The 18,240-nt window shown below is 42.0% G+C and overlaps 9 protein-coding genes across 9 annotated transcripts; 3 read left to right on the forward strand and 6 right to left on the reverse strand.

Annotated features, from left to right (window-relative positions):
• Positions 1-383: 383 nt before the first annotated feature.
• On the forward strand, positions 384-3,379 carry K450DRAFT_229820 (uncharacterized protein). Its single transcript, XM_051587148.1, has 12 exons — positions 384-737; positions 931-1,502; positions 1,564-1,611; positions 1,677-1,791; positions 1,858-1,889; positions 1,955-2,015; positions 2,084-2,101; positions 2,166-2,360; positions 2,424-2,685; positions 2,750-2,902; positions 2,966-3,139; positions 3,216-3,379. Exons 1-12 carry the CDS (start codon positions 716-718, stop codon positions 3,253-3,255), a joined length of 1,692 nt encoding a protein of 563 aa, XP_051446908.1. The 5' UTR covers positions 384-715; the 3' UTR covers positions 3,256-3,379.
• K450DRAFT_229833 (uncharacterized protein) lies at positions 3,159-6,252 on the reverse strand. Its single transcript, XM_051587149.1, has 12 exons — positions 5,900-6,252; positions 5,716-5,824; positions 5,449-5,649; positions 5,222-5,383; positions 4,955-5,159; positions 4,791-4,887; positions 4,580-4,724; positions 4,362-4,520; positions 3,966-4,295; positions 3,783-3,898; positions 3,555-3,717; positions 3,159-3,482 (listed from the first exon to the last, which is right to left on the reverse strand). Exons 1-12 carry the CDS (start codon positions 6,139-6,141, stop codon positions 3,309-3,311), a joined length of 2,103 nt encoding a protein of 700 aa, XP_051446909.1. The 5' UTR covers positions 6,142-6,252; the 3' UTR covers positions 3,159-3,308.
• Position 6,253: 1 nt separating this feature from the next.
• On the reverse strand, positions 6,254-7,414 carry K450DRAFT_229841 (uncharacterized protein). Its single transcript, XM_051587150.1, has 4 exons — positions 7,116-7,414; positions 6,936-7,041; positions 6,714-6,856; positions 6,254-6,646 (listed from the first exon to the last, which is right to left on the reverse strand). Exons 1-4 carry the CDS (start codon positions 7,381-7,383, stop codon positions 6,315-6,317), a joined length of 849 nt encoding a protein of 282 aa, XP_051446910.1. The 5' UTR covers positions 7,384-7,414; the 3' UTR covers positions 6,254-6,314.
• Positions 7,415-9,540: 2,126 nt separating this feature from the next.
• On the forward strand, positions 9,541-11,108 carry K450DRAFT_229849 (uncharacterized protein). Its single transcript, XM_051587151.1, has 8 exons — positions 9,541-9,591; positions 9,684-9,724; positions 9,874-10,009; positions 10,098-10,244; positions 10,322-10,356; positions 10,426-10,503; positions 10,569-10,629; positions 10,688-11,108. The coding sequence occupies exons 3-8, from the start codon at positions 9,968-9,970 to the stop codon at positions 10,976-10,978; spliced, it is 654 nt and encodes a 217-aa protein (XP_051446911.1). The 5' UTR covers positions 9,541-9,591; positions 9,684-9,724; positions 9,874-9,967; the 3' UTR covers positions 10,979-11,108.
• K450DRAFT_229855 (uncharacterized protein) lies at positions 10,960-12,842 on the reverse strand. The gene is made up of 5 exons (XM_051587152.1): positions 12,276-12,842; positions 11,852-12,200; positions 11,627-11,774; positions 11,438-11,566; positions 10,960-11,369 (listed from the first exon to the last, which is right to left on the reverse strand). Exons 1-5 carry the CDS (start codon positions 12,342-12,344, stop codon positions 11,225-11,227), a joined length of 840 nt encoding a protein of 279 aa, XP_051446912.1. The 5' UTR covers positions 12,345-12,842; the 3' UTR covers positions 10,960-11,224.
• On the forward strand, positions 12,231-13,960 carry K450DRAFT_229859 (uncharacterized protein). The gene is made up of 4 exons (XM_051587153.1): positions 12,231-12,558; positions 12,630-12,807; positions 12,874-13,130; positions 13,195-13,960. Exons 1-4 carry the CDS (start codon positions 12,500-12,502, stop codon positions 13,841-13,843), a joined length of 1,143 nt encoding a protein of 380 aa, XP_051446913.1. The 5' UTR covers positions 12,231-12,499; the 3' UTR covers positions 13,844-13,960.
• A 1-nt stretch (position 13,961) lies between these two features.
• Positions 13,962-15,327, reverse strand: K450DRAFT_229862 (uncharacterized protein). The gene has a single exon (XM_051587154.1). It carries the CDS (start codon positions 15,068-15,070, stop codon positions 14,099-14,101), a length of 972 nt encoding a protein of 323 aa, XP_051446914.1. The 5' UTR covers positions 15,071-15,327; the 3' UTR covers positions 13,962-14,098.
• On the reverse strand, positions 15,328-16,087 carry K450DRAFT_229865 (uncharacterized protein). Its single transcript, XM_051587155.1, has one exon. The coding sequence runs from the start codon at positions 15,797-15,799 to the stop codon at positions 15,584-15,586; it is 216 nt and encodes a 71-aa protein (XP_051446915.1). The 5' UTR covers positions 15,800-16,087; the 3' UTR covers positions 15,328-15,583.
• Positions 15,484-17,839, reverse strand: K450DRAFT_229866 (uncharacterized protein). The gene is made up of 5 exons (XM_051587156.1): positions 17,470-17,839; positions 17,283-17,398; positions 16,912-17,216; positions 16,581-16,845; positions 15,484-16,506 (listed from the first exon to the last, which is right to left on the reverse strand). Exons 1-5 carry the CDS (start codon positions 17,715-17,717, stop codon positions 15,833-15,835), a joined length of 1,608 nt encoding a protein of 535 aa, XP_051446916.1. The 5' UTR covers positions 17,718-17,839; the 3' UTR covers positions 15,484-15,832.
• Between the last annotated feature and the right edge of the window lie 401 nt (positions 17,840-18,240).

An 18,240-nucleotide genomic window follows, 5' to 3' on the forward strand; every position in this document is an offset into this window, starting at 1 on the left:
ATCAAAGCTATTGAGCTACCAAACGAACCAGTCGTTTTTATCACAATAAGGATGCCACATCGACAGTCAGTGATCCTTCTGTCTGATTGAAAAATAATTTTCTGCTGACATGAGAGAAAAAATGCTATATGTTGTTGTTAAGAACGTGTCCTTTTTTTTTGTCAAGAGCAAGGATATACGTGTACCTGCTGGAAGGAATCTTGTCAAATTACAAACAGCGCTTTCGCTTTTTCCTTCACCGACTAAACCATACAACTGAACGACAGTGTATAGCTACAGCTGACTATTTTATGTTTTTCAAGGTACATCATACCGCTTTACACAAGTCTCATAATATCTCAGTATGAGTAATATTCACCTGTTTTGATCAAACAATGTTGGTTAGGTAACCTAATAGCGATGGTTCATAACGCCAATATAGTAATATAGATCCCTTCTTGACACCTTCTAACGTAGCCTATAGAATGAAAATCTTGTTTCATTGATATTTGTCTACAGTATTAGTCTTGTGTAGACTGGAAGAGGTCGTGGGCAATCATAGGTACGCTAGCTCTTCCTGGAGTTTGGCCACAGGTCATTTTCAAAATTCAATCCGCGCCAACATTTTTTTCAATAACCTTTTGGCTGTGGCTTCAAAAAGCTCAGGTTGACAAACGAGCCGATTTCACAAAGCATCTACATCCCCTCAAAGTGTTTATACACAATTTAATTGAAAATGTCGATGAAAAAGCTACAAGGTATGAGCAGTTTTATAACTGAAATATTCATACTCGACTAGAAGTACTATAATCTGGAACCCTTTATCAACATGAATGTGATATTGATCGCGAACGTTACCCTGTTACCGTTTTACCAATATTCCTTCGACCTTTAACCGGAATTGTCACCACCTTCCTGTCATTATATCGAAACTAATACTCTTGTAAATAGCTGATATTGACCGTGTGTTGAAGAAGGTCTCAGAAGGGGTGGAAATGTTTGAATCCATGATTGATAAATTGGAAGCTGCACCTCCCGGTAACCAAAAGGAAAAGTGCGAATCCGACTTAAAGAAAGAAATCAAAAAGCTACAGCGGCTTCGCGATCAAATTAAAACGTGGATTTCAATGAACGAGATAAAAGACAAGTCGGCCCTGATGGAAAACCGAAAGCTTATCGAACAACAAATGGAGCGATTTAAGGTTATAGAAAGAGAAATGAAGACAAAAGCATTTTCAAAAGAAGGTCTATCTCAGTCAGCAAAACTTGATCCAAGAGAAAAAGAGAAGCTTGAAACGAGCGAATGGCTGTCAACGACAGTGGAAGAGCTTGATCGTCAACGAGAGATGAAGGAAGCGGAATTAGAGACCATGCAGCGAGGGACGAAAAAAGGCAAAAAGGATCACGCAAAGAATGAGCGAATGAAAGAATTTGAACATCAGATTGAGCGATACAAGTGGCATGTCAACCGGCTTGAGCTTATCAATCGATTACTTGGTAATGATCAACTGGATACCGAGCAGGTATGGGCATGAGATAATCTATACAGATTCAGTTATAAAAACTAACTAATGTGAATATCAGGTCCTATCAATTCAGGAAGACGTGAAATACTTTGTCGAATCAAATCAGGTACGAAAATAACACTACATTCTAAGCCGTAGCATTCATAATAACTTTTTATCATGCATGCTCAGGAACCTGACTTTGAGGAGGATGAGTACATATACGACGACTTGAATTTAGAAGAAGAAGAGCGTATCTACAGTATACCGAATGCTGATGATGTGATTCCAAGTCTGGAAGACGAAGGTATGAGTGTGTGGGACACAGTTGCTGCTGACGTTTCACCGAATGCTAAGATAGCTTTCCTAGAAGATGATCCCGAACTGCTTGCATCTGGTAGGATTGTAAGTAATGAATCCCTGTAGCGACTTAGCTCCTCATTATGTTAATAGCGATCGTCTTCCTTCAGCCCTCATTACCACCAGCAAAATCAACGTCATTACACGTACAGACCACACCAATTACAAAAAGTAAGATACCAAATACTGCACGGAAACGCTTTGCTAAGTTTATTGCTAACGAAAGGCTTCAATAGAAGCAAAAGACGATTCTACAGGTACATTGCGCGCTTTACCGATCAACAAACTACGCTGTATAATACTCAATATCATTTCCTTTAGCTACATCACCCGTCAGTACCAAGTCTAATTCGCCATTACTTGCCCGTTCACCAGTGGATATCAAGCCGCCATCAGCGAAAATGCCAGTGGCACCAACAATTCAGTATGCACAAGCAGCTGCATCACATACACAACGAAAGCGAACAGATAGTGGGACAGGTTCAACGCAATCTGTGCACGATCGTAGCGATGACGGTAAATATTGCTATTAAAATCGTGAATCACTTTACGTATGATGCTGACTATCATTCTGAGCAGACGACGCGAAATCCAATGTACCTGCACCAGCACCCATACATACAGAACCAGTTGCTGCAGAGGGTAATGGTATCCGCCATACTTCACCACCAAAACAGGAGCAGAAAGACCCGAGCGCCAATATGCCGTCGACCCTATCTGATCTGGTGTCCTCCTTTGAAGCGCTGAAGTCTCGAGCTGTTGGGAAGAGCGATCAGGAGTATAATTCGACGATGTTGGATGCCAGTTTTATGCTCGTTCCTGATATTTTTGAGTGTGAAAGGTAAACCAGGTTACGATGCAGAAGTTGAGGTGAATGAATGAGTCCTGACATATCATATCTTCAGGCCCAAGCAGTATCAAGCAAAGCAGCCTTATCAAACACCATCATACTATCCCCAAACTGCATTGGACATATTTGATAATCCTGCCTTTTTTGAGAGAGTGGATGTTGATGCGCTGTTCTTTATCTTTTATTATCGACAAGGAACCTATCAACAGTATGTTACCATCTTCCCTTTGGCGCTTTCATCACTTCATATAACTAAGTACTGTTCGTTTAGGTACCTGGCAGCTAGAGAACTGAAGCGACAGTCATGGCGATTCCATAAAAAATACCTCACGTGGTTCCAGCGACATGAAGAGCCGCAGACCATAACAGAGGACTATGAACAGGGAACGTACATATATTTTGATTATGAGCACGCATGGTGCCAACGAAAGAAATCAGACTTCCGGTAAGACTTAACATTAACATTGGGAGAATCTCATACAATCAGTGTATTAATAATTTAACAAATTAAATGATTCTAGCTTTGAATACAGATTCTTGGAAGATTCAGATTTGATATAAGTCTTCTGTATATTATGAATAAACCCTCTCCCTTCCTTGCTTCTCAATATCGTTTACAAAAGATCTTCATCGGCATCACTGTCGTCATTCATCCAGTCATCATTATTTAGCAGCTCCTCGCTTTCCCTTTTCATCTGCGCTAATCCAGTCACCTCTTCCAAGTATTGTGGGTCGTTGAATGCCTTTTTCAAAAATTCAAATCCTTCCACTTCATACCGGTTTATAACCTTTAAAAAAGTTGCATGCGGTCATTCAGTGAGCTCAGTTGAGTAGTGGAGGTTCGGCGTAATGTAGCTTACCGTTTCAGAGCAAGCTGTACATCGGTCGTAGGCTTTGCCTGCTATCAGCATATTATTGAAGTTACCCAAGAATCCCCTTATCTGATGTGGAAGAATGCCTAGTGGCGATGATTCTTCACTTGGCTCTTTGTCGTCAGCAGCTGTATCTGCAGGAGCGTATACGCTGATGGTATAATGTTAGCTGTTATTAAACCTCAAACTGTTCTTCTAGGAGTGTCCTAAACATACCCTAGCTTATGATGGAGCAAGGAGACCATCAGCTCTACCGCCATGGCGCTTGCTATGGACGACAGGCCAGGTCTGGTGACTGTACATTGCTGATCCAAGGTACGATCGGTTAAAGACTGCAAAGGACTTGTGTCAAATATATTGCTACCAATCTACATGTCAATTCATCATACGCTCACTTACATCAGTAGGAGCAACCACGTCATTACAATAGTAGCACCCCAGTTGGTTAGAGTTATCTCCTACATCATGCATGTCCTCATTTGCAACCCGGACGCCATGTCTCATCACTAGAAAACTGTCGAAACCAAGAGCTGCATTGATCACTAGCTTACGCATTTGCGCACCAATCAGTGAAGGTAACCACCGACTTTCACGGCTATCCATCAATAAGTAGATGACATCGTGGCTGGCAATCAAATCTCTTAGCTGGTCAACCTCCTGGGAGACTTTGCTTTCGTTCGCAACTGTATGACCTGGCATTGGTATGGAGAGTTCCACACCAGTTGCATCCTAGTCAAAGAGAGGTTCACTTTTCAGTACAATGCTATCGAATGGATCACAAAATTATACACATACCACTCCTGGATAAACCTTTTGAAGATTGGCAGCAGCAGCTTGTGCTTTAGAAGCACCTCCATCCAAGCAATCTTCAAACACAAATAGGGGTTGTCGAACTGGATTAGAGAACGATACTTTGCCATAGTCGACAAATGTGATTTTTCGAACACCCCATCCCTGGATTAGAGGTTACAAAATAGATCGCTGCTCTCTTAATCTCAACCTTTGCAACTTACTAGTAAAGATCGTGCTACATAGCAACCAAGAGTTCCAGATCCTAAAAGTAGACATTTGGTTGATTGTATCTTTTCGAGTTGCAGCTCCGGGAGAAGGCGCCATCTCATAAGCTTCAAATTCAAGTCAACTGCAGTGTCAGCGAGCCTATTCAGAATCTACAATTAGCATCGTCGTCAAATGCGCTGTATAAAATAGGAAGTACAAGTTTACCTTGCAGGGTCCATCATTGGCGCAAGGTCAGCTAGCCTTGGTGCCAGCTTACCAGTTATACTCTTTTCCCAACCCACTGATTTGGGTATTGACTTTGCTACTCCAGGCATCCAAAGGTCAAATAATGAATGTTTCGACACCACATCTCAAAGCTCAAAACTTACCATCATCGGTATAAAATGCATCAGCTTCTAACTCAACATGAAGCAGAAGAGACGAAGAAAGCTCATTTTTGGCTAGCTTATCTCGTAGACATAAAATTTGAACTCTTTGTAAACCGAGTCTAACGTTAGCGTAAGCAAGTAGGTTTCTCAGTGGCCAGCCTGGATGCTCTCTTAGTCCAGAGGGATCCACAAATCCCAGCAGAACCTACCACCCGGGAAATTATGTCAGCATTTACGTTAGCGGTCAGAAGCCTCTAACCGACTTACATTTTCTGTGTCTCCACTCGAGATGAATTCCTTCCATTGTGCGAGGCTGCCTATGCTGACCTTGTCGGCGGCAGTGGATCGCTTTACAAGAAAGAATGCCGAATTTCCATTTGCTTGATTTTGCGATTTGTACTCAGCGTATGTCTCCTGCAAACTGTTGATCTATAAACCGCTTATTAGGGTTCTGATGTCCTAGCGTTCATCACCATCAATGTGTTTTACGATACCTCAGTTGTAGAAAATGACTCCCTAATGGTAGATGGTCCTTTTTCATTAACAAACGTCCAAGGAGATGAAGGAAGAAGGGCCGGGAAAGAAAACCAATAGTAGAATTTATGTTTCTTCAAATCCGCGTATGTCAAAATGGTAAAATTGACTAGCTGCATAGGGCATGTGTCGGATTCACCAGATACAATAGCTTGCCAAACCTGTACATGATAGCTATAGTTCAGCCTCATCAGTCTACATAAGATAGCCAAAGATTAACCACTTACTTTTTCAGAAGCTGTGTTTAATATCGCTTTTTTGTCGGCATTCTTGAAGTCCTCAATTGTATTTGTGTTCTTCAAATTTCCCGGAGCTGGAAAGTTGTTGACTTGCAAACTGTAGGACGGTAAAAGTGCGTTCAGGGACCATATTAGTCAATATAAAAAAAGCAGCACACAAACGATTAAATACTTTTGAAGCGCTTCGCGTGGCGAGAATTCTAAGCTTTCATTGCTAATAGATAGCCTTGGAGGGATTTCGACGGATCTTCCAGTGGTAGTATCCCGTACCGATTGACCGCTAGTGTAGAATCCTATAATCGCTTGTTCATCGTCAGATAGTTGGAAGATATCAAGCTTTTTCTTGGCCAATGCGTGCCAAAATGGTGCTTCTACAGCAGATTGAAACGGTGCGAACTGTACAATCTTTGACATTGTTGCTGTGCGATGCCAAAGTAGAAGTAGAAAGGTAAGGTCCACCGCAGTGTTGTAACAGGACAGATATTTTCTGGGTCAGGTGTCATGCCCTTCATTCATAACCTTGTGGCTAGCAGCTGTTTCATGCCATTTTTTAAAAGATAAATTACGCGATTCCAATGTCTTTATTATTAAACAATAACACGTTCTATAAGTTCTTTCAACATACTGGCTCTTGCTCTTGCTTTTGTGAAACAGTCCTTCATCATTTCTGGATCACAAACAGATCCTCCGCTCTTATGTACATATAGTATGGTGCCTTCTGTATCCAGTATGATACTAACAATCTTTTTGGACAGGCTTTCTTCACTATCGTTTGGGTCTGATAATGTAACCTTGGGATTGCTAAAGACGCAAAATGTAGATGACACTGGCAAACGACGCAATTGAAGGGGTCGAGTTTTTTCAGATGAGTCAGCTTGAACGATGCTGCTGGGAAGAACTGTTGCCTTTGGCAGTGAGACTATAGTTTCATGGTAAGTAACAGAATTCGAATGACTTTGTAAGGGCAGCGACGAAAGTGCACTCACGATCTTTCAATGCACAGATCAATGCCAATAAACTTGCATCCAGTATATTTCCATCATAGTTAATGCATACTATATCGGCATATAATGTCCATACGGCTTTGCCTTCCTCGATGCAAAGCTCTGACAAGTCTAATATTTGGCATCTATATCGATTGAACGTGTAAACGTGTAAACGTGTCAATATATTTATATCAATGTAACCAACTTCATTTGTTAACTTACGTTTCCACAACATGATTGATTGTTTCGGCGTTAATCTGCGCTTGTTCTGACGGTGGTCCTGGTCGAAAGTTGGCTGAACATATAGGTGCTAGTTCCACGTTTGGTACTGTGAAGTGACTTGAATGAGTATGGACGAAGAAAAGACGTGCAAAAAGTCCAGCATCAAGGGGGTCACATTACCTAGATATCCGTCCTTTGGTCGATCTATTCTTGGTTCTGCAACTTCAGCCTTAATTCCACATATAACAGTCGTGCCACCAATGCGGACCATTGCACTTCCGTTAGCTGTGCTTATAGCTCCTTGTCTTATTGATGTTGGTCTAAACGCATGTAGTGATCGACCGTCTGGTCGTACGTTTTCTTCAATGAATCGTCTAAAGTACTCATCAGGCTTGATTCTTTCAAAGATCTCGAAGCTAAATGAGGGTGCGACTGGATCTGCGTTCATGTTAGTGTCAAAACTTTGTTCGACTGTCAACGGGAGGCATAGACTTAAAATTTTCGAATTTGCTGGTTTTGCTGGTAAAATTTCGAGATTCCAAATACAGAATTGGCGCTGCACTTAAAAAAATGGCCTGTACATGACAAAAAGAAGAGATAATTCAGACAGAGAAGAATAAGAGGTTTGTCAAACTTGATTCTTTTGCCATGTTAGCCAGCTTATACCTTATATAAAAAAAGTTTTGAATATTGGACCGAATGATATGCTATGGCTCGCTCTTTTTCAGACTCTAAGTCACTAGACAATGTTCCTAAGCGACTTGTATTCCTATCTCCATTATCGCGTTCTTTTGAGTCGATGGTTTTAAACATTGAGTAACAGACGTATAAATACCGAATACGTTTTGTAAGCATCGATGTAGAGCTTGTCAATTGCTGCGTTTAAAGTTATGTTCTTCTGCATTTAATATTACCAATTACTGGGACTAGAAGTGGTTTTAGGAAGAGAAGTCGAATCTGGTTTTCAAAAATGTTAAAATCCTCTTTTCAAGAGTCATTTTGACTTTTGACAAACTCGTGGAGCATATTGCACAGAAGCAGGTGCATATAAAACACCCTATTAGAATTTTATTCAAGGAACGAGAAGATAGAGAAAAATTAGCGTGTTATGCTGGCATAGATAGATATTCAGGTTCCTAATAGATTCAAACAGAAAAAAGTTGTGTATCTATCATGTGTATCAAACAATAATACATAGCGAAAGGCTTAAAATTATGTGTCAATAGTACAGCGATAAGCAAAGAAAGGAAAGGTCAGTTTTAATCATATGTGACTTTATCCCCCTTCCCGTGCCTTAGAATTACTCTGTTTTTAAACCTTTGACGGTTCTTCGATTTCGCATCTCCCTGCGTATCTCTCTATCAAGCACGCCAGACGATAAGCGAAGGTATTTGATGAATAATTGAAGCTCGAGAAGTTTTGGTCAAAGATAATTTCATGGCGCCAAAACGGATACGCTGATGGATTCAGATGGCTCTCATTGTATCAAGGGCGTGTGCACCGCCAAGAAAAATGATAATCTCTTGTGGATATGATATTCGGTACGCAAAATGTTATGCCCCATGGGTAAAATAAAATAAAAATAAAATGAAAACCATTGTCTGCAAAATAAAAACCGTGTTCAATCTATAATCAAAAACCAATACCTTTGATCATACGCCGCAACCTCACCATTTCATACGTTAAAAAAGCGACGAGTTGTTTCAATAATCTGAGTTTGATAATTTTTCAACTTTCCAATTCCCAGACTCTTTGACCAACCGTCTTTCATCCAGATATTGTGACCTTTATTACCCCCAAATTTTAATCGCAATGGAGTGTCATAAGCAATTTCTCTTTGAAGAAAAGCCGTTTATTGGTACTAGAGCAACCATGTGTGATTTTGATTACGAGCTTACAGGCAGGCTCCTTCCAGACGAATTGTCGTTCACATATCAAATCAAATTTGCTTAAATTGAGGTATGTTTGAGTGTGTTTTGAGTTCCCCATACTTAGTCAATTTAAGTAAAAACGGGACCTGTGACCGATGAGGTACTGAACTTCTTGTTTCCAGTTTCAAGCAGCGCCAGAGAGAAGATGAGCCGTGGTCTTGTGACATCATTGGAAATGACAGCAAATTTATATAAAAAAAAAAAAGAGTTTGCGCACCGTACGATCAGCCTCGCTCTCTCCCCTTTATGCCCATTTTGCTCTTTCAAAATAATACAATACAATGGTTGTAGTTGGAGTCTTTGGAGCTGTTATTTTGATTCTCGCTACCATTGATCAGCTATGGACTTCGCTGAGCGTTACGTCTCCAAGCTTCATTTCACACCAAGTACCAATTGTCTACGGTGTCATAATGCGATGGCTGTATCGGCGAACCAATCGATATATATTTCTTAGGGCGTTAGGGCCCTTAACAGTTCTCACAGGCAAGTTGATATTGTATTTTTAGGGGAGAGCTGATTCTTCCACTTGACTGGTTTTTAACACTAGTGCAATCTTTCGTTACCGAATAGGTAAAACAATACCATGCGGCAGTTTATTTACTAGTTTTATCAACCCCTAACTGGAACCCGTTTTCAGTTCTCATTATCTGGTACATACTGATATGGATATCATGGGCGATGATATTTGGTGGCTTTTATAACGGTGCTATCGTCAATAACACAACGTGCGTTTGTGAAGCCATAATATTATGAGAACTCCGGTTGAGCGTATCCTTAATTAACTTTTATATACCCAAATTTTTTTCCAAATATGCAGAAATGAACCCGCTGGCACGGCAGACATCATATATTTCACAGGTAAGGCCCATATACATTCATTTGTCCATGTTTGTAATGAATACCAAGTCTAATAACCTATACAGGGTCAGTTCTTATCAGGTGGTCTTTAAAGAACTTCGAGAAGCAAAAGTTAACAAAACAAATTCACTTGAATGTCCAACCTTCAGCTATGTCATATTCACTTTAGGAATAGGTGATTACACCGCAGTGGACGGGGTATTCAAAATATTGACGTCTGTTTGCGCTTGCCATGGATTTTTGATGGTCTCTATTAATGTAGCATATGTGTTGAATGCTACCGGGGTAAGTTGTGATTGGTTTCGACAAAGTTTGACTTTTGTTGTTGTAGTACTTGTATTGATTTAGGCAAAATGGCTTTCTCGCTACACAGGTCGCTTCTGAAACCCGAAGGTTAGCGGCTGAGATATCTGGACTTGGAGGAACGCCATGCGTTATGCTCTTGAATTCGTGGAACGGTCGAGACCTAAAAGCTCTGAATACCCGTATAGATAATTTACTATCATCTCTTTGTGGTCAGGTAAGAGAAATTTTTTCGTATGACACGTTTACTGCCAAAGTTGGCGAGAGCATGTAGTCTGACCTTTATTACAATAGGCACAATCGCACATCTGCTATCCGTCACTATATAAGTAAGGATCTGCCATGTCGCACCCGTCTGTGGCCCTTGAAAAGCCAATAACATCGTCTTCCGTTTGCAGCTATCACAGTTTCGATACCTCCGGCTCCGGACCTTGCCGATTGGCGGCATTGGATGAGATGCTCACTATCCTCCTGTGGTTAGTATACCTCAACGTAAGCAGCGGGCTACAGTACTTGATGTCAGAAATTAACAGCCTTGTAGTGCATGCCCTGTAGAAATTCGTCCCGATTATCTCTGTATCATCGCGGCAAGAAATTCGATTGTAAGTATGAAATTTCAGATTCAGCCATTTCGAATTCATTTTTCTCATATATTTGAAGACATATTATCTGGAAACATTGCGTACAGTACATATAGTGGATGGCAATAAGGTACCACCGCCAATCAATCTAGATCCACTACGCAAGGCAGGAATACCAGTCGTTGCGCAGCATATATATGAAGCAGAGATATCCAAAAATAAGGAAATCTTGGATAGAAGATCCAGTCTATGGGCAATGGTAAAATCAGGTGGACATACCTGGGAGCAAGTTCTGACTATGCCCAAGTTTAAGGCCGATCTTGAACGTTATCAAACGTTATCTGCTGATGGACTGCCTACTTGTGTATAAGCACCAACGTTAAAAAAAATGCAAGCAATCAAATCTCATTGGTTCTGTAGCAATCTTGCCGTAGCGCAACAACTTCTGGAACGTCCTTCATATCAAGTTGCACAACATATACTATATATTTTGTAATTCAATCGCACTGTATTCAAATTTCAAGTGTATTTCACAATTGTGTCTTTTCATGTTTCTTTATAAGGATATTCTGCAAAATTAAATTGGGAATGTCAGTTCAATAGACTCATCACATAACTAAGTATTCAGAATGAAAAGCCTTAACATACCAATATCTCCGTCCTTTCGTCTCCAAAGCTTCTTCTTTTTCTTTGTAGCAAGGTGCTCAGCCCAGACCTCAACACAATGCTTCTTCTTGAACTTTCGAATGAATCCAGGGTCCCTACAACCACCAATGTCAAACAAAAGTTGAACCTCGGATGAATACGAATACCACTTTCAAAAACTTACCAAAGTTCAGAGGCAATGCCCAAATCTTTACAGCATCTCATCAGAGCATTGCTTTTGCAACCCTCTGAAGCGGTAGGCAAACCAGAATTGTCGAAAAAGTCCTGCTCTCCTCTAGCTTGCGAAACAAATCTGGATAACAAAATTCAGCTTTTGCAAGGTGCAGTGATGGTTTTAAAGTGACGCTGTTACCTTCCATGACATATCAAAGCGTATTCACGTGAAACATTTTTGGGAGATATCGAATGCTCTCCCCTGGGTGCAAGACCCCATCCTCCAGGTCCAAAGGCCTTATTCAAAATGCGTCGATATTTGATTTCAGGAAGATATAGTAGACCATCTAATGGGGTGTTGGGTGTGTTACCATCATGCTTTTATCAAAAAATTCTCATCCGTTATTAGTAGCACCCTCCCTACCTGGCTTAATCTCGATATCATCGGCCGTGATAGGTTGCATCAGAACTTCAGCAATTTCTGAAGAAAAAGGTTGTGTGGATAGCCCATGGAAGGACCTTGACCAGTCATGCGTATTGCTTTGCTCGTTTAATTCGATGCCATCTTCCACAGCTGGAGCGTCGAATTCTTGAGTGGCCGGGAAGTATGCTTTACCATCGGTTGGCGCATTATTTTCCGAAACTACTTCCTGAGACCCGACAATGTCTTTTACCTTTGTCGTAGCCTTCATTGTCGATTGGTCTCTTCTTGTAGGTGAATACCGCTTAGCCGATATCGTCTCTGTCGTCGATACTGCGCGAATTGTGGTACTCTGTGGCGCAAAATGATGAGACACTGCAATTTTGACCAACACCCCAAGCAGAAGGACAAGCCTCGGAGCTCTTACCTGTATTTTGGCTGCTGCTCTTCCCGCAGAAGAGATTCTGCTCATTGCTCCCAATGAAACACGCAACATTGTACAATGTGAGAGCTGTTGGCGAGCGTCGAAACTTGACGCTCCTTTTGCTATGGACCTTACAGCAGTCACACTTTTTTGAAAATGTGTCCTTTTTTTTTTTTTTTCCTTCCTAGTTTGAAAGTGTCTGCCTTTTCTCAACCTATCTCGTATCTATGGACGCTTGGAACGGCTCATTTGCTCAGAATCAACTAGAAAAGTTCGGTTGGAACAAGTATGTACTCAATGTCAGACAATTCCAAACCTGATGTCCAAACACTGATCGCTTTCATTATTTTTCTTTAGGGGTGACGGTCTGGGAAAGAACAAGGACGGCAATGTTAAACACATTTCCGTAACGAAAAAGAATGACAAGAAAGGTGTTGGAGTTGGGCAGGATCAATGGGAATTTGCATGGTGGGATCATTTGTTCAACAAAAGCGCCAGTGGTGTGGTCATCAATAAAGACGATGATAAAGGCGAGGTAAGTTTGAGTGCGTTTATATACCTCGTTAGTAACCACGATTTACTTACTTTACATTCATTATAGGTAAAAGTAGAGACAAAGAATCACAATATGCGAAAGTCCAAAACCGGCATCATCAGTACAGTTAAGCCGTCTGGTATATCCGAGTCAGAATCATCACCGTCAGAGACCCCATCTGGAGCGTCCACACCTGTTCTAGAAGAGCAACCCCGAACAATGATGGATAGTGTCAAAGTAGTACACCAATCGTTTGCTCAGCGCATTGCGTCTTCCAAGCTCTACGGCGCATTCGTGAAAAGTACAACAGGGGCTCTCGATCCGTAAGTTTGAAGCTAAAACTTATCAAAGGTTAATGTTACCTACGTACTGATTCATGGCTCTTAGGTCTGCACCCAATTCAGAGCAGGCTTCAAAGGAAACTTCAGCGAATGCCTCAGATGCAGACTCTGACAATGAATTCAAAGACTATTCTGTCAGGATAACAGATGCTGAGTTGTTCGCGGCATGTGAAGGGCGAACAGCCAGAAAAGGTGGCCGCGGTCTGGTCGACCAAAAGGGCAAATTTGCTCGTGTCATGACCGAGTATCTTGCAAACAGCGCTGATGAGCCGGCATTACCGTCGAATGTTGAGGAAAGCTCAAAAGACAAGAAGCGGAAGAAATCAGATGAAAAGGATGATACCAAGCCAAAAAAGAAGAAGGCAAAGCGCGACGATGCTGACAAGGAGAGCAAAAAGAAGCTAAAGAAGAGCAGCAAAGAGAAAAAATCCAAGAAAGATAGTGATGAGAAGACAAAATCCAAGAAAGACAAGCAGAAAGGCGATGCAGTGGCAGCGAGCAAGACGGAGAAGATAGAAAGCAAGGATGAAATGGCGAAATCGAAAACGGCTAAGAAGGAAAAGAAGGCCAAGAAAGAAAAGTCCAAAAAGCAAGATAAAGATTCAAAAGTCAGCAAGAAGAGATCTGTAGAGGACGTTGCGGATAGCGAAATCAAAGTGAAATCAAAAAAGAGCAAAAAGTCTAAGAAGGATTAGAAAATGGAACGTAGCATACCAAAATTGACAAGACAATGCAGCTTTTGTTGCTTCTGTGAAATCTCCCCCATTAGAAATGTAATATACTATTCATCATTCAACAAATCAAATCATACACGGGGAAAGGGATGTGATGTTTCAAAGGATGTTTGATTGATCTATGACTAGCGAGCAAACTAATATTTACAATTTAATCGTAATGACGATGGGCTATATAATGGTATATGCAAAAGAAAAAAAATCATTGTCGACCATTTAACGTGATCGAGCACACAAACACATCATCAATTGCCATAGTGCTCCGATGCCGGCCAAGACGGTGACGGCGATACCACCATAGAATAGCGCATCATACAGAACGGTATCACATAACGGCTGAGCAGCTTGCTTGACACCGCTGAGTGCTTGGTCGCAATTGCCTTTGGCGACTTTAGAATAAATCATTAATGCCACACCTCCAGCAACGAATGCGACTGATATCAATAAGCAGAACATCCTGCAGCAAGTCATACCATAGCACAATCCTTTGCTGGGTTCGGTGTAAGGCTTCGGTAAATAAGTAGCTGGGTCATTTGCACCTTGGGAGGTAGGTTTTGCTCCTCGTCGTCGCTCACCGGGTAAGAAGCCATCTCTATCCGGGCGATTGTACGACACTGGCGCTACCAAGTGAGTGGGTTCTTGTAATTCTACGTCTACATCCTCGTACTCCACTTCTTCTTGCATAGGCTCGGGTTTGGCGCTGGGTCGTCGGTTATTGGCAGCAGATAGTAAAGCAGTAGATTCAGGATCTTGTCTCCCGTTATAAGCTTCATGATCTGGTTCTCGGTAACCACCTAGTGGAACGGAGTGTGGGTCGTCATAGCCACTATGAATATTAGGGTAAGACTGATTATTGGGCGTGGGCCCCTGAGGTGGGGGCGGCGGTGTATGGTAAACCTGTGGCTGTGGAGTAGAGTGTGGGCCGGCAGGCCAGGAAGTGTTGTTCGAGTAATTTTGAGGGTAGAACTGATCCTGGTAATCAGCGTAATTTTGTGGGGTTGCAGTGTGTTCGTGAGGAGGGTATGCGGGATATGCTTGCGGTTGACCTTGATCAGGAGGGTAAACTGGATAGTACTGTGTTGTAGGAGCTTCTATGTTGCTCGTAGCTGGGTACTGAGTATTAGGTGGAGGATATTGACCAGCATAAGCATCATAATCGTGCGTCTCTTGACCGGGAGTGTGTGACATTTGTAAAAGAAGAGATATTGAAAGGCGAAAGGGTGTTGCCACTCGCCTATTTAAATGGGAGGCTCAGGTTTATTTTCGCCAAGCCAAGCTCCGACGTGGGCAACTGTGCCTTTCCATATTCGTCCAATCTCAACAATAGATTTTTTTTTAAAATAACGGTTAGTTTATGCCAAAAATACCAGGAATTTTGTTTCATTCGGTGGCTTCGCAAGCAAAGGTTATTCAACAAGCCAAGAATCAAACAAATATTGGTTTTAAGAGGCTTACCCTTGTGATGGAATTTATGAGTGCCATCCAACAGTGACGTGAGCCGCTGCCCGTTACGGCATGTGAAGTAATGTCCACTGCACACCAGCCCGGCAGGCGGCCCTTTATACAAGAAAATGTTGTTTGATATTGGTAAGTGAACAAGCTGAAAAGGGAAGTGAAACTCACACAATGGAAAAAAAAAATTTGGAGGGAAAACAAAGAAAAAGGAGCAATTGCGAGCAACCGCTGTACTGTACAAAGGTATTATATCCAATGGTTACGTGAAAGGAAACTGACAGGCACCATAAGACCAAGGAAAAAAAAATATGTAAATTTACAAGAATGTAAAGTAAGAAGAAAAATGAATGGATGGTTGAATGAGTGGGATTTGAAGGGAATGAGAAACAACAAAGTGCTAATGACAAAAGCTAAAGACGGAAAAACAGAGGTTCCATGCAGAATGATAACGGGAAGACACATGAAGCAGCCATGATATTAGCATATCATGTGAATTTATCGTACACTATTCCTTGCAATGCCTGGCCTGCTTGAGCGGCGGCTGCTTTGATTGCTTTGGAATACGTCCCAGAATCGAAGGGTTTCATCTCCTGCGCCGGTAACGATAGTTTTACCGTCAGGGCTCATTGAAAGGTATAGTACGCGATAAGAATGTCCCGTCAAGGTTGCTATTCGTTGCATATTGTCGTATTTCCATACGATCACTTGATTCGAGCCCGTACCTCCATTTGGAGCATAACCATGAGTTGAAACCAATTCGTTAGACGTCTTGGACCACAAAATATTGCAAACTTGAGAGCCAGTGTCGTATGAATGCAAAAGACTTCCAGTCATAGTGTTCCAAAATTTTATGGTCTTGTCAGCCGTACCGCCACCGCTAACAAGAACACCACGTGCCGAAGGGTTCCAGGCGATTGCTTTAACAGCTGCAGTATGGTCGGTAAACTTGTGTAAAATTCGATTCTCATAATGATCCCAAACCATGAGCATATTGTCGTTTCCCCCGGAAGCTAACATATTTTCGTCTGGGTTCCATTTTAGGCCACAAACTTCTTGGGTATGTGCATCCAATTTTCGAAAGTACTGAGCTGGAACTCGAACATCTCGGTGAAATATAACGCGATCACGGCCACCTGAAGTAAGCACTTGGTTATTCCAGGCAAGCGAACCTATAAGAAAACATAAATCGAGTGTAAGTACGCGCTTTGTCGCGGTTTATTACGCGTAAATGATAACAACTTACCAACTCGAGAAGTATGGCCATTCATTGTCCGCAATTTTCGACACTTTTCGGCGTCCCATATTAATACGCTACCATTGTTGGTACCAACAGCAACATGCGATCCGCGCTGAGTCCAATTGACGGATGTGACTGAATCACCAGGTCCAAGGTCACATAGTTTGGTAACTTTGCTTGTCGTAGCATTCCAAAGGTATACGCACATCCCTAAACCGACAGCAAGTACGTCTGTTGAGCCCCAATCCACCAGGTTAAGGTAAAAGTCATCCTGCAAAGCAAAGACTGAGTTAGCGGTGCTTAATAAATGATACAGCGCTCGCACTGAGCAACTCACTTGTAGTTCCGGTGCATCAAGGACTTTCACAGGCGTTCTGCTTATCTGTCGTGGTAACTTTTGAGGACTTTGCAAGATTCGTTGCCCAACAGCTCCAATAGGACTGGTGGAATATTTCGCTTTGTACGGTGAGTCCACCTGTACGGGTATCTCTTCTGCATTTCTGGATCGGCTATGTCCATAAGTAAACAGTTTTCGTGGGGTACGTGGGGAATCCTCGGAAAAGGTCTGCAAATCGTCCAAAGAAAAATCCTCGCCTAGTAATTCTGTTCGTAGCATAGCTTCGTATTTACGATTGGCAATTTCTAAGACGAATTATGGCGTTAGAATTCGCTCCGACAACAAATATCCCCACTTATCAATAACCTTACCACTTTGAGGTGATGTGTCGATACCATTGCTGCTTCTTTTTCCTTTTGAAGGTGTCCGCTGGTCGCCTATTAAGCTGAATTCCGTTGCGAGATTCCTATCGCGAACCGGTATGAATCTATTTAACGCAGGAGAGTGAGTCATAGCTAGCTATGATGGTAAGGACTATAAGAATGTCCGGCACTATACCTGTCACCGTATATCTCTCGTCGAACACGGCTAGGTGGCGTAGAAGGAAAGACGGAGTCGATGGATATTATTCTCGATGAATCGTCGGACGAATGTCTTGACGGCGTTGATGGTATGGTAGGAACGTCGTCATCACTATGACGCTTAGAGGCGTTGGAAGTGTGTTCCTTTGATTTTGGTATTGACCGAGTGTGAACAGTCGTTTTCCGAGAAGCTGACCGTAGCTTACTCGTATAATCTGAGCTCATTGCTGGCGTAATGACGAATTAGGCTCGACTAGCAGTCGAGGATGCCGTAGTATAAAGTGTACTTAAATTGTGCAATGCGTTGGAAATGCTTTCTACTCGATACTGATTTCGTTATTCCCAGTTTTGCAAACAATGTAGGTGTGTTGAGGAATATAGGGGCTTTCGGAGTAAAGCTGTGATGCAGTGGGGTGATGGGTGTCGAAGTGTTGTCGAGGTAAGATCAGTTGTGTAAAAGGGGCGGGTGATGCTATCAAGACCAGCAGGCTTTTACAGGGGTGGAGGACTAATAGGAGAAGACTTTTGCACAGCCTATAACTTTGCAAATGCTCCCCAAGATGGATGTACGAGTGTCGGAAGCTCGGCGGCAAAAGTGACAGCTGAAAAGGAGTGGGTCTTGGTGACAAAGAGAAAGGGAAATCAAGTTCCGCCCTATACAAATCGTACTTATGCCCTTTTATGCTGTTTGGCCCAATAAAAAGGCAAACCGCTAGGAGTTCAATTTCTATCAAAACAAGTTAAAGAA

Source organism: Umbelopsis ramanniana, assembly GCF_025399195.1.
Source record: "Umbelopsis ramanniana AG unplaced genomic scaffold K450scaffold_12, whole genome shotgun sequence".
Lineage (NCBI taxonomy): Eukaryota > Fungi > Mucoromycota > Umbelopsidomycetes > Umbelopsidales > Umbelopsidaceae > Umbelopsis > Umbelopsis ramanniana.

Bases quoted from the DNA above. Each gene is read 5' to 3' on its own strand.
- K450DRAFT_229820 (XM_051587148.1), top strand. From the start codon at position 716: ATGTCGATGAAAAAGCTACAAG. The intron at 738-930 runs GTATGAGCAGTT...TCTTGTAAATAG, and splicing joins GTCGATGAAAAAGCTACAAG to CTGATATTGACCGTGTGTTG. The intron at 1,890-1,954 runs GTAAGTAATGAA...GTCTTCCTTCAG, and splicing joins TGCTTGCATCTGGTAGGATT to CCCTCATTACCACCAGCAAA.
- K450DRAFT_229833 (XM_051587149.1), bottom strand. From the start codon at position 6,141: ATGTCAAAGATTGTACAGTTCGCACCGTTTCAATCTGCTGTAGAAGCA. The intron at 5,650-5,715 runs GTAAGTGGTTAA...TATCATGTACAG, and splicing joins TAAACACAGCTTCTGAAAAA to GTTTGGCAAGCTATTGTATC. The intron at 3,899-3,965 runs GTAAGTGAGCGT...AGTCCTTTGCAG, and splicing joins ACGTGGTTGCTCCTACTGAT to TCTTTAACCGATCGTACCTT.
- K450DRAFT_229841 (XM_051587150.1), bottom strand. From the start codon at position 7,383: ATGAACGCAGATCCAGTCGCACCCTCATTTAGCTTCGAGATCTTTGAA. The intron at 7,042-7,115 runs GTAATGTGACCC...GTCACTTCACAG, and splicing joins ACCAAAGGACGGATATCTAG to TACCAAACGTGGAACTAGCA. The intron at 6,857-6,935 runs GTAAGTTAACAA...CAATCGATATAG, and splicing joins ATCAATCATGTTGTGGAAAC to ATGCCAAATATTAGACTTGT.
- K450DRAFT_229849 (XM_051587151.1), top strand. From the start codon at position 9,968: ATGGTCTCTATTAATGTAGCATATGTGTTGAATGCTACCGGG. The intron at 10,010-10,097 runs GTAAGTTGTGAT...CTCGCTACACAG, and splicing joins ATGTGTTGAATGCTACCGGG to GTCGCTTCTGAAACCCGAAG. The intron at 10,504-10,568 runs GTTAGTATACCT...ACAGCCTTGTAG, and splicing joins ATGCTCACTATCCTCCTGTG to TGCATGCCCTGTAGAAATTC.
- K450DRAFT_229855 (XM_051587152.1), bottom strand. From the start codon at position 12,344: ATGTTGCGTGTTTCATTGGGAGCAATGAGCAGAATCTCTTCTGCGGGA. The intron at 11,775-11,851 runs GTAGGGAGGGTG...ACACCCCATTAG, and splicing joins TGATATCGAGATTAAGCCAG to ATGGTCTACTATATCTTCCT. The intron at 11,370-11,437 runs GTAAGTTTTTGA...TGGTGGTTGTAG, and splicing joins GGCATTGCCTCTGAACTTTG to GGACCCTGGATTCATTCGAA.
- K450DRAFT_229859 (XM_051587153.1), top strand. From the start codon at position 12,500: ATGGACGCTTGGAACGGCTCATTTGCTCAGAATCAACTAGAAAAGTTC. The intron at 12,559-12,629 runs GTATGTACTCAA...ATTTTTCTTTAG, and splicing joins GAAAAGTTCGGTTGGAACAA to GGGTGACGGTCTGGGAAAGA. The intron at 13,131-13,194 runs GTAAGTTTGAAG...CATGGCTCTTAG, and splicing joins ACAACAGGGGCTCTCGATCC to GTCTGCACCCAATTCAGAGC.
- K450DRAFT_229862 (XM_051587154.1), bottom strand. From the start codon at position 15,070: ATGTCACACACTCCCGGTCAAGAGACGCACGATTATGATGCTTATGCT.
- K450DRAFT_229865 (XM_051587155.1), bottom strand. From the start codon at position 15,799: ATGTGTCTTCCCGTTATCATTCTGCATGGAACCTCTGTTTTTCCGTCT.
- K450DRAFT_229866 (XM_051587156.1), bottom strand. From the start codon at position 17,717: ATGAGCTCAGATTATACGAGTAAGCTACGGTCAGCTTCTCGGAAAACG. The intron at 17,399-17,469 runs GTATAGTGCCGG...TGCGTTAAATAG, and splicing joins CGAGAGATATACGGTGACAG to ATTCATACCGGTTCGCGATA. The intron at 17,217-17,282 runs GTAAGGTTATTG...AATTCGTCTTAG, and splicing joins CGACACATCACCTCAAAGTG to AAATTGCCAATCGTAAATAC.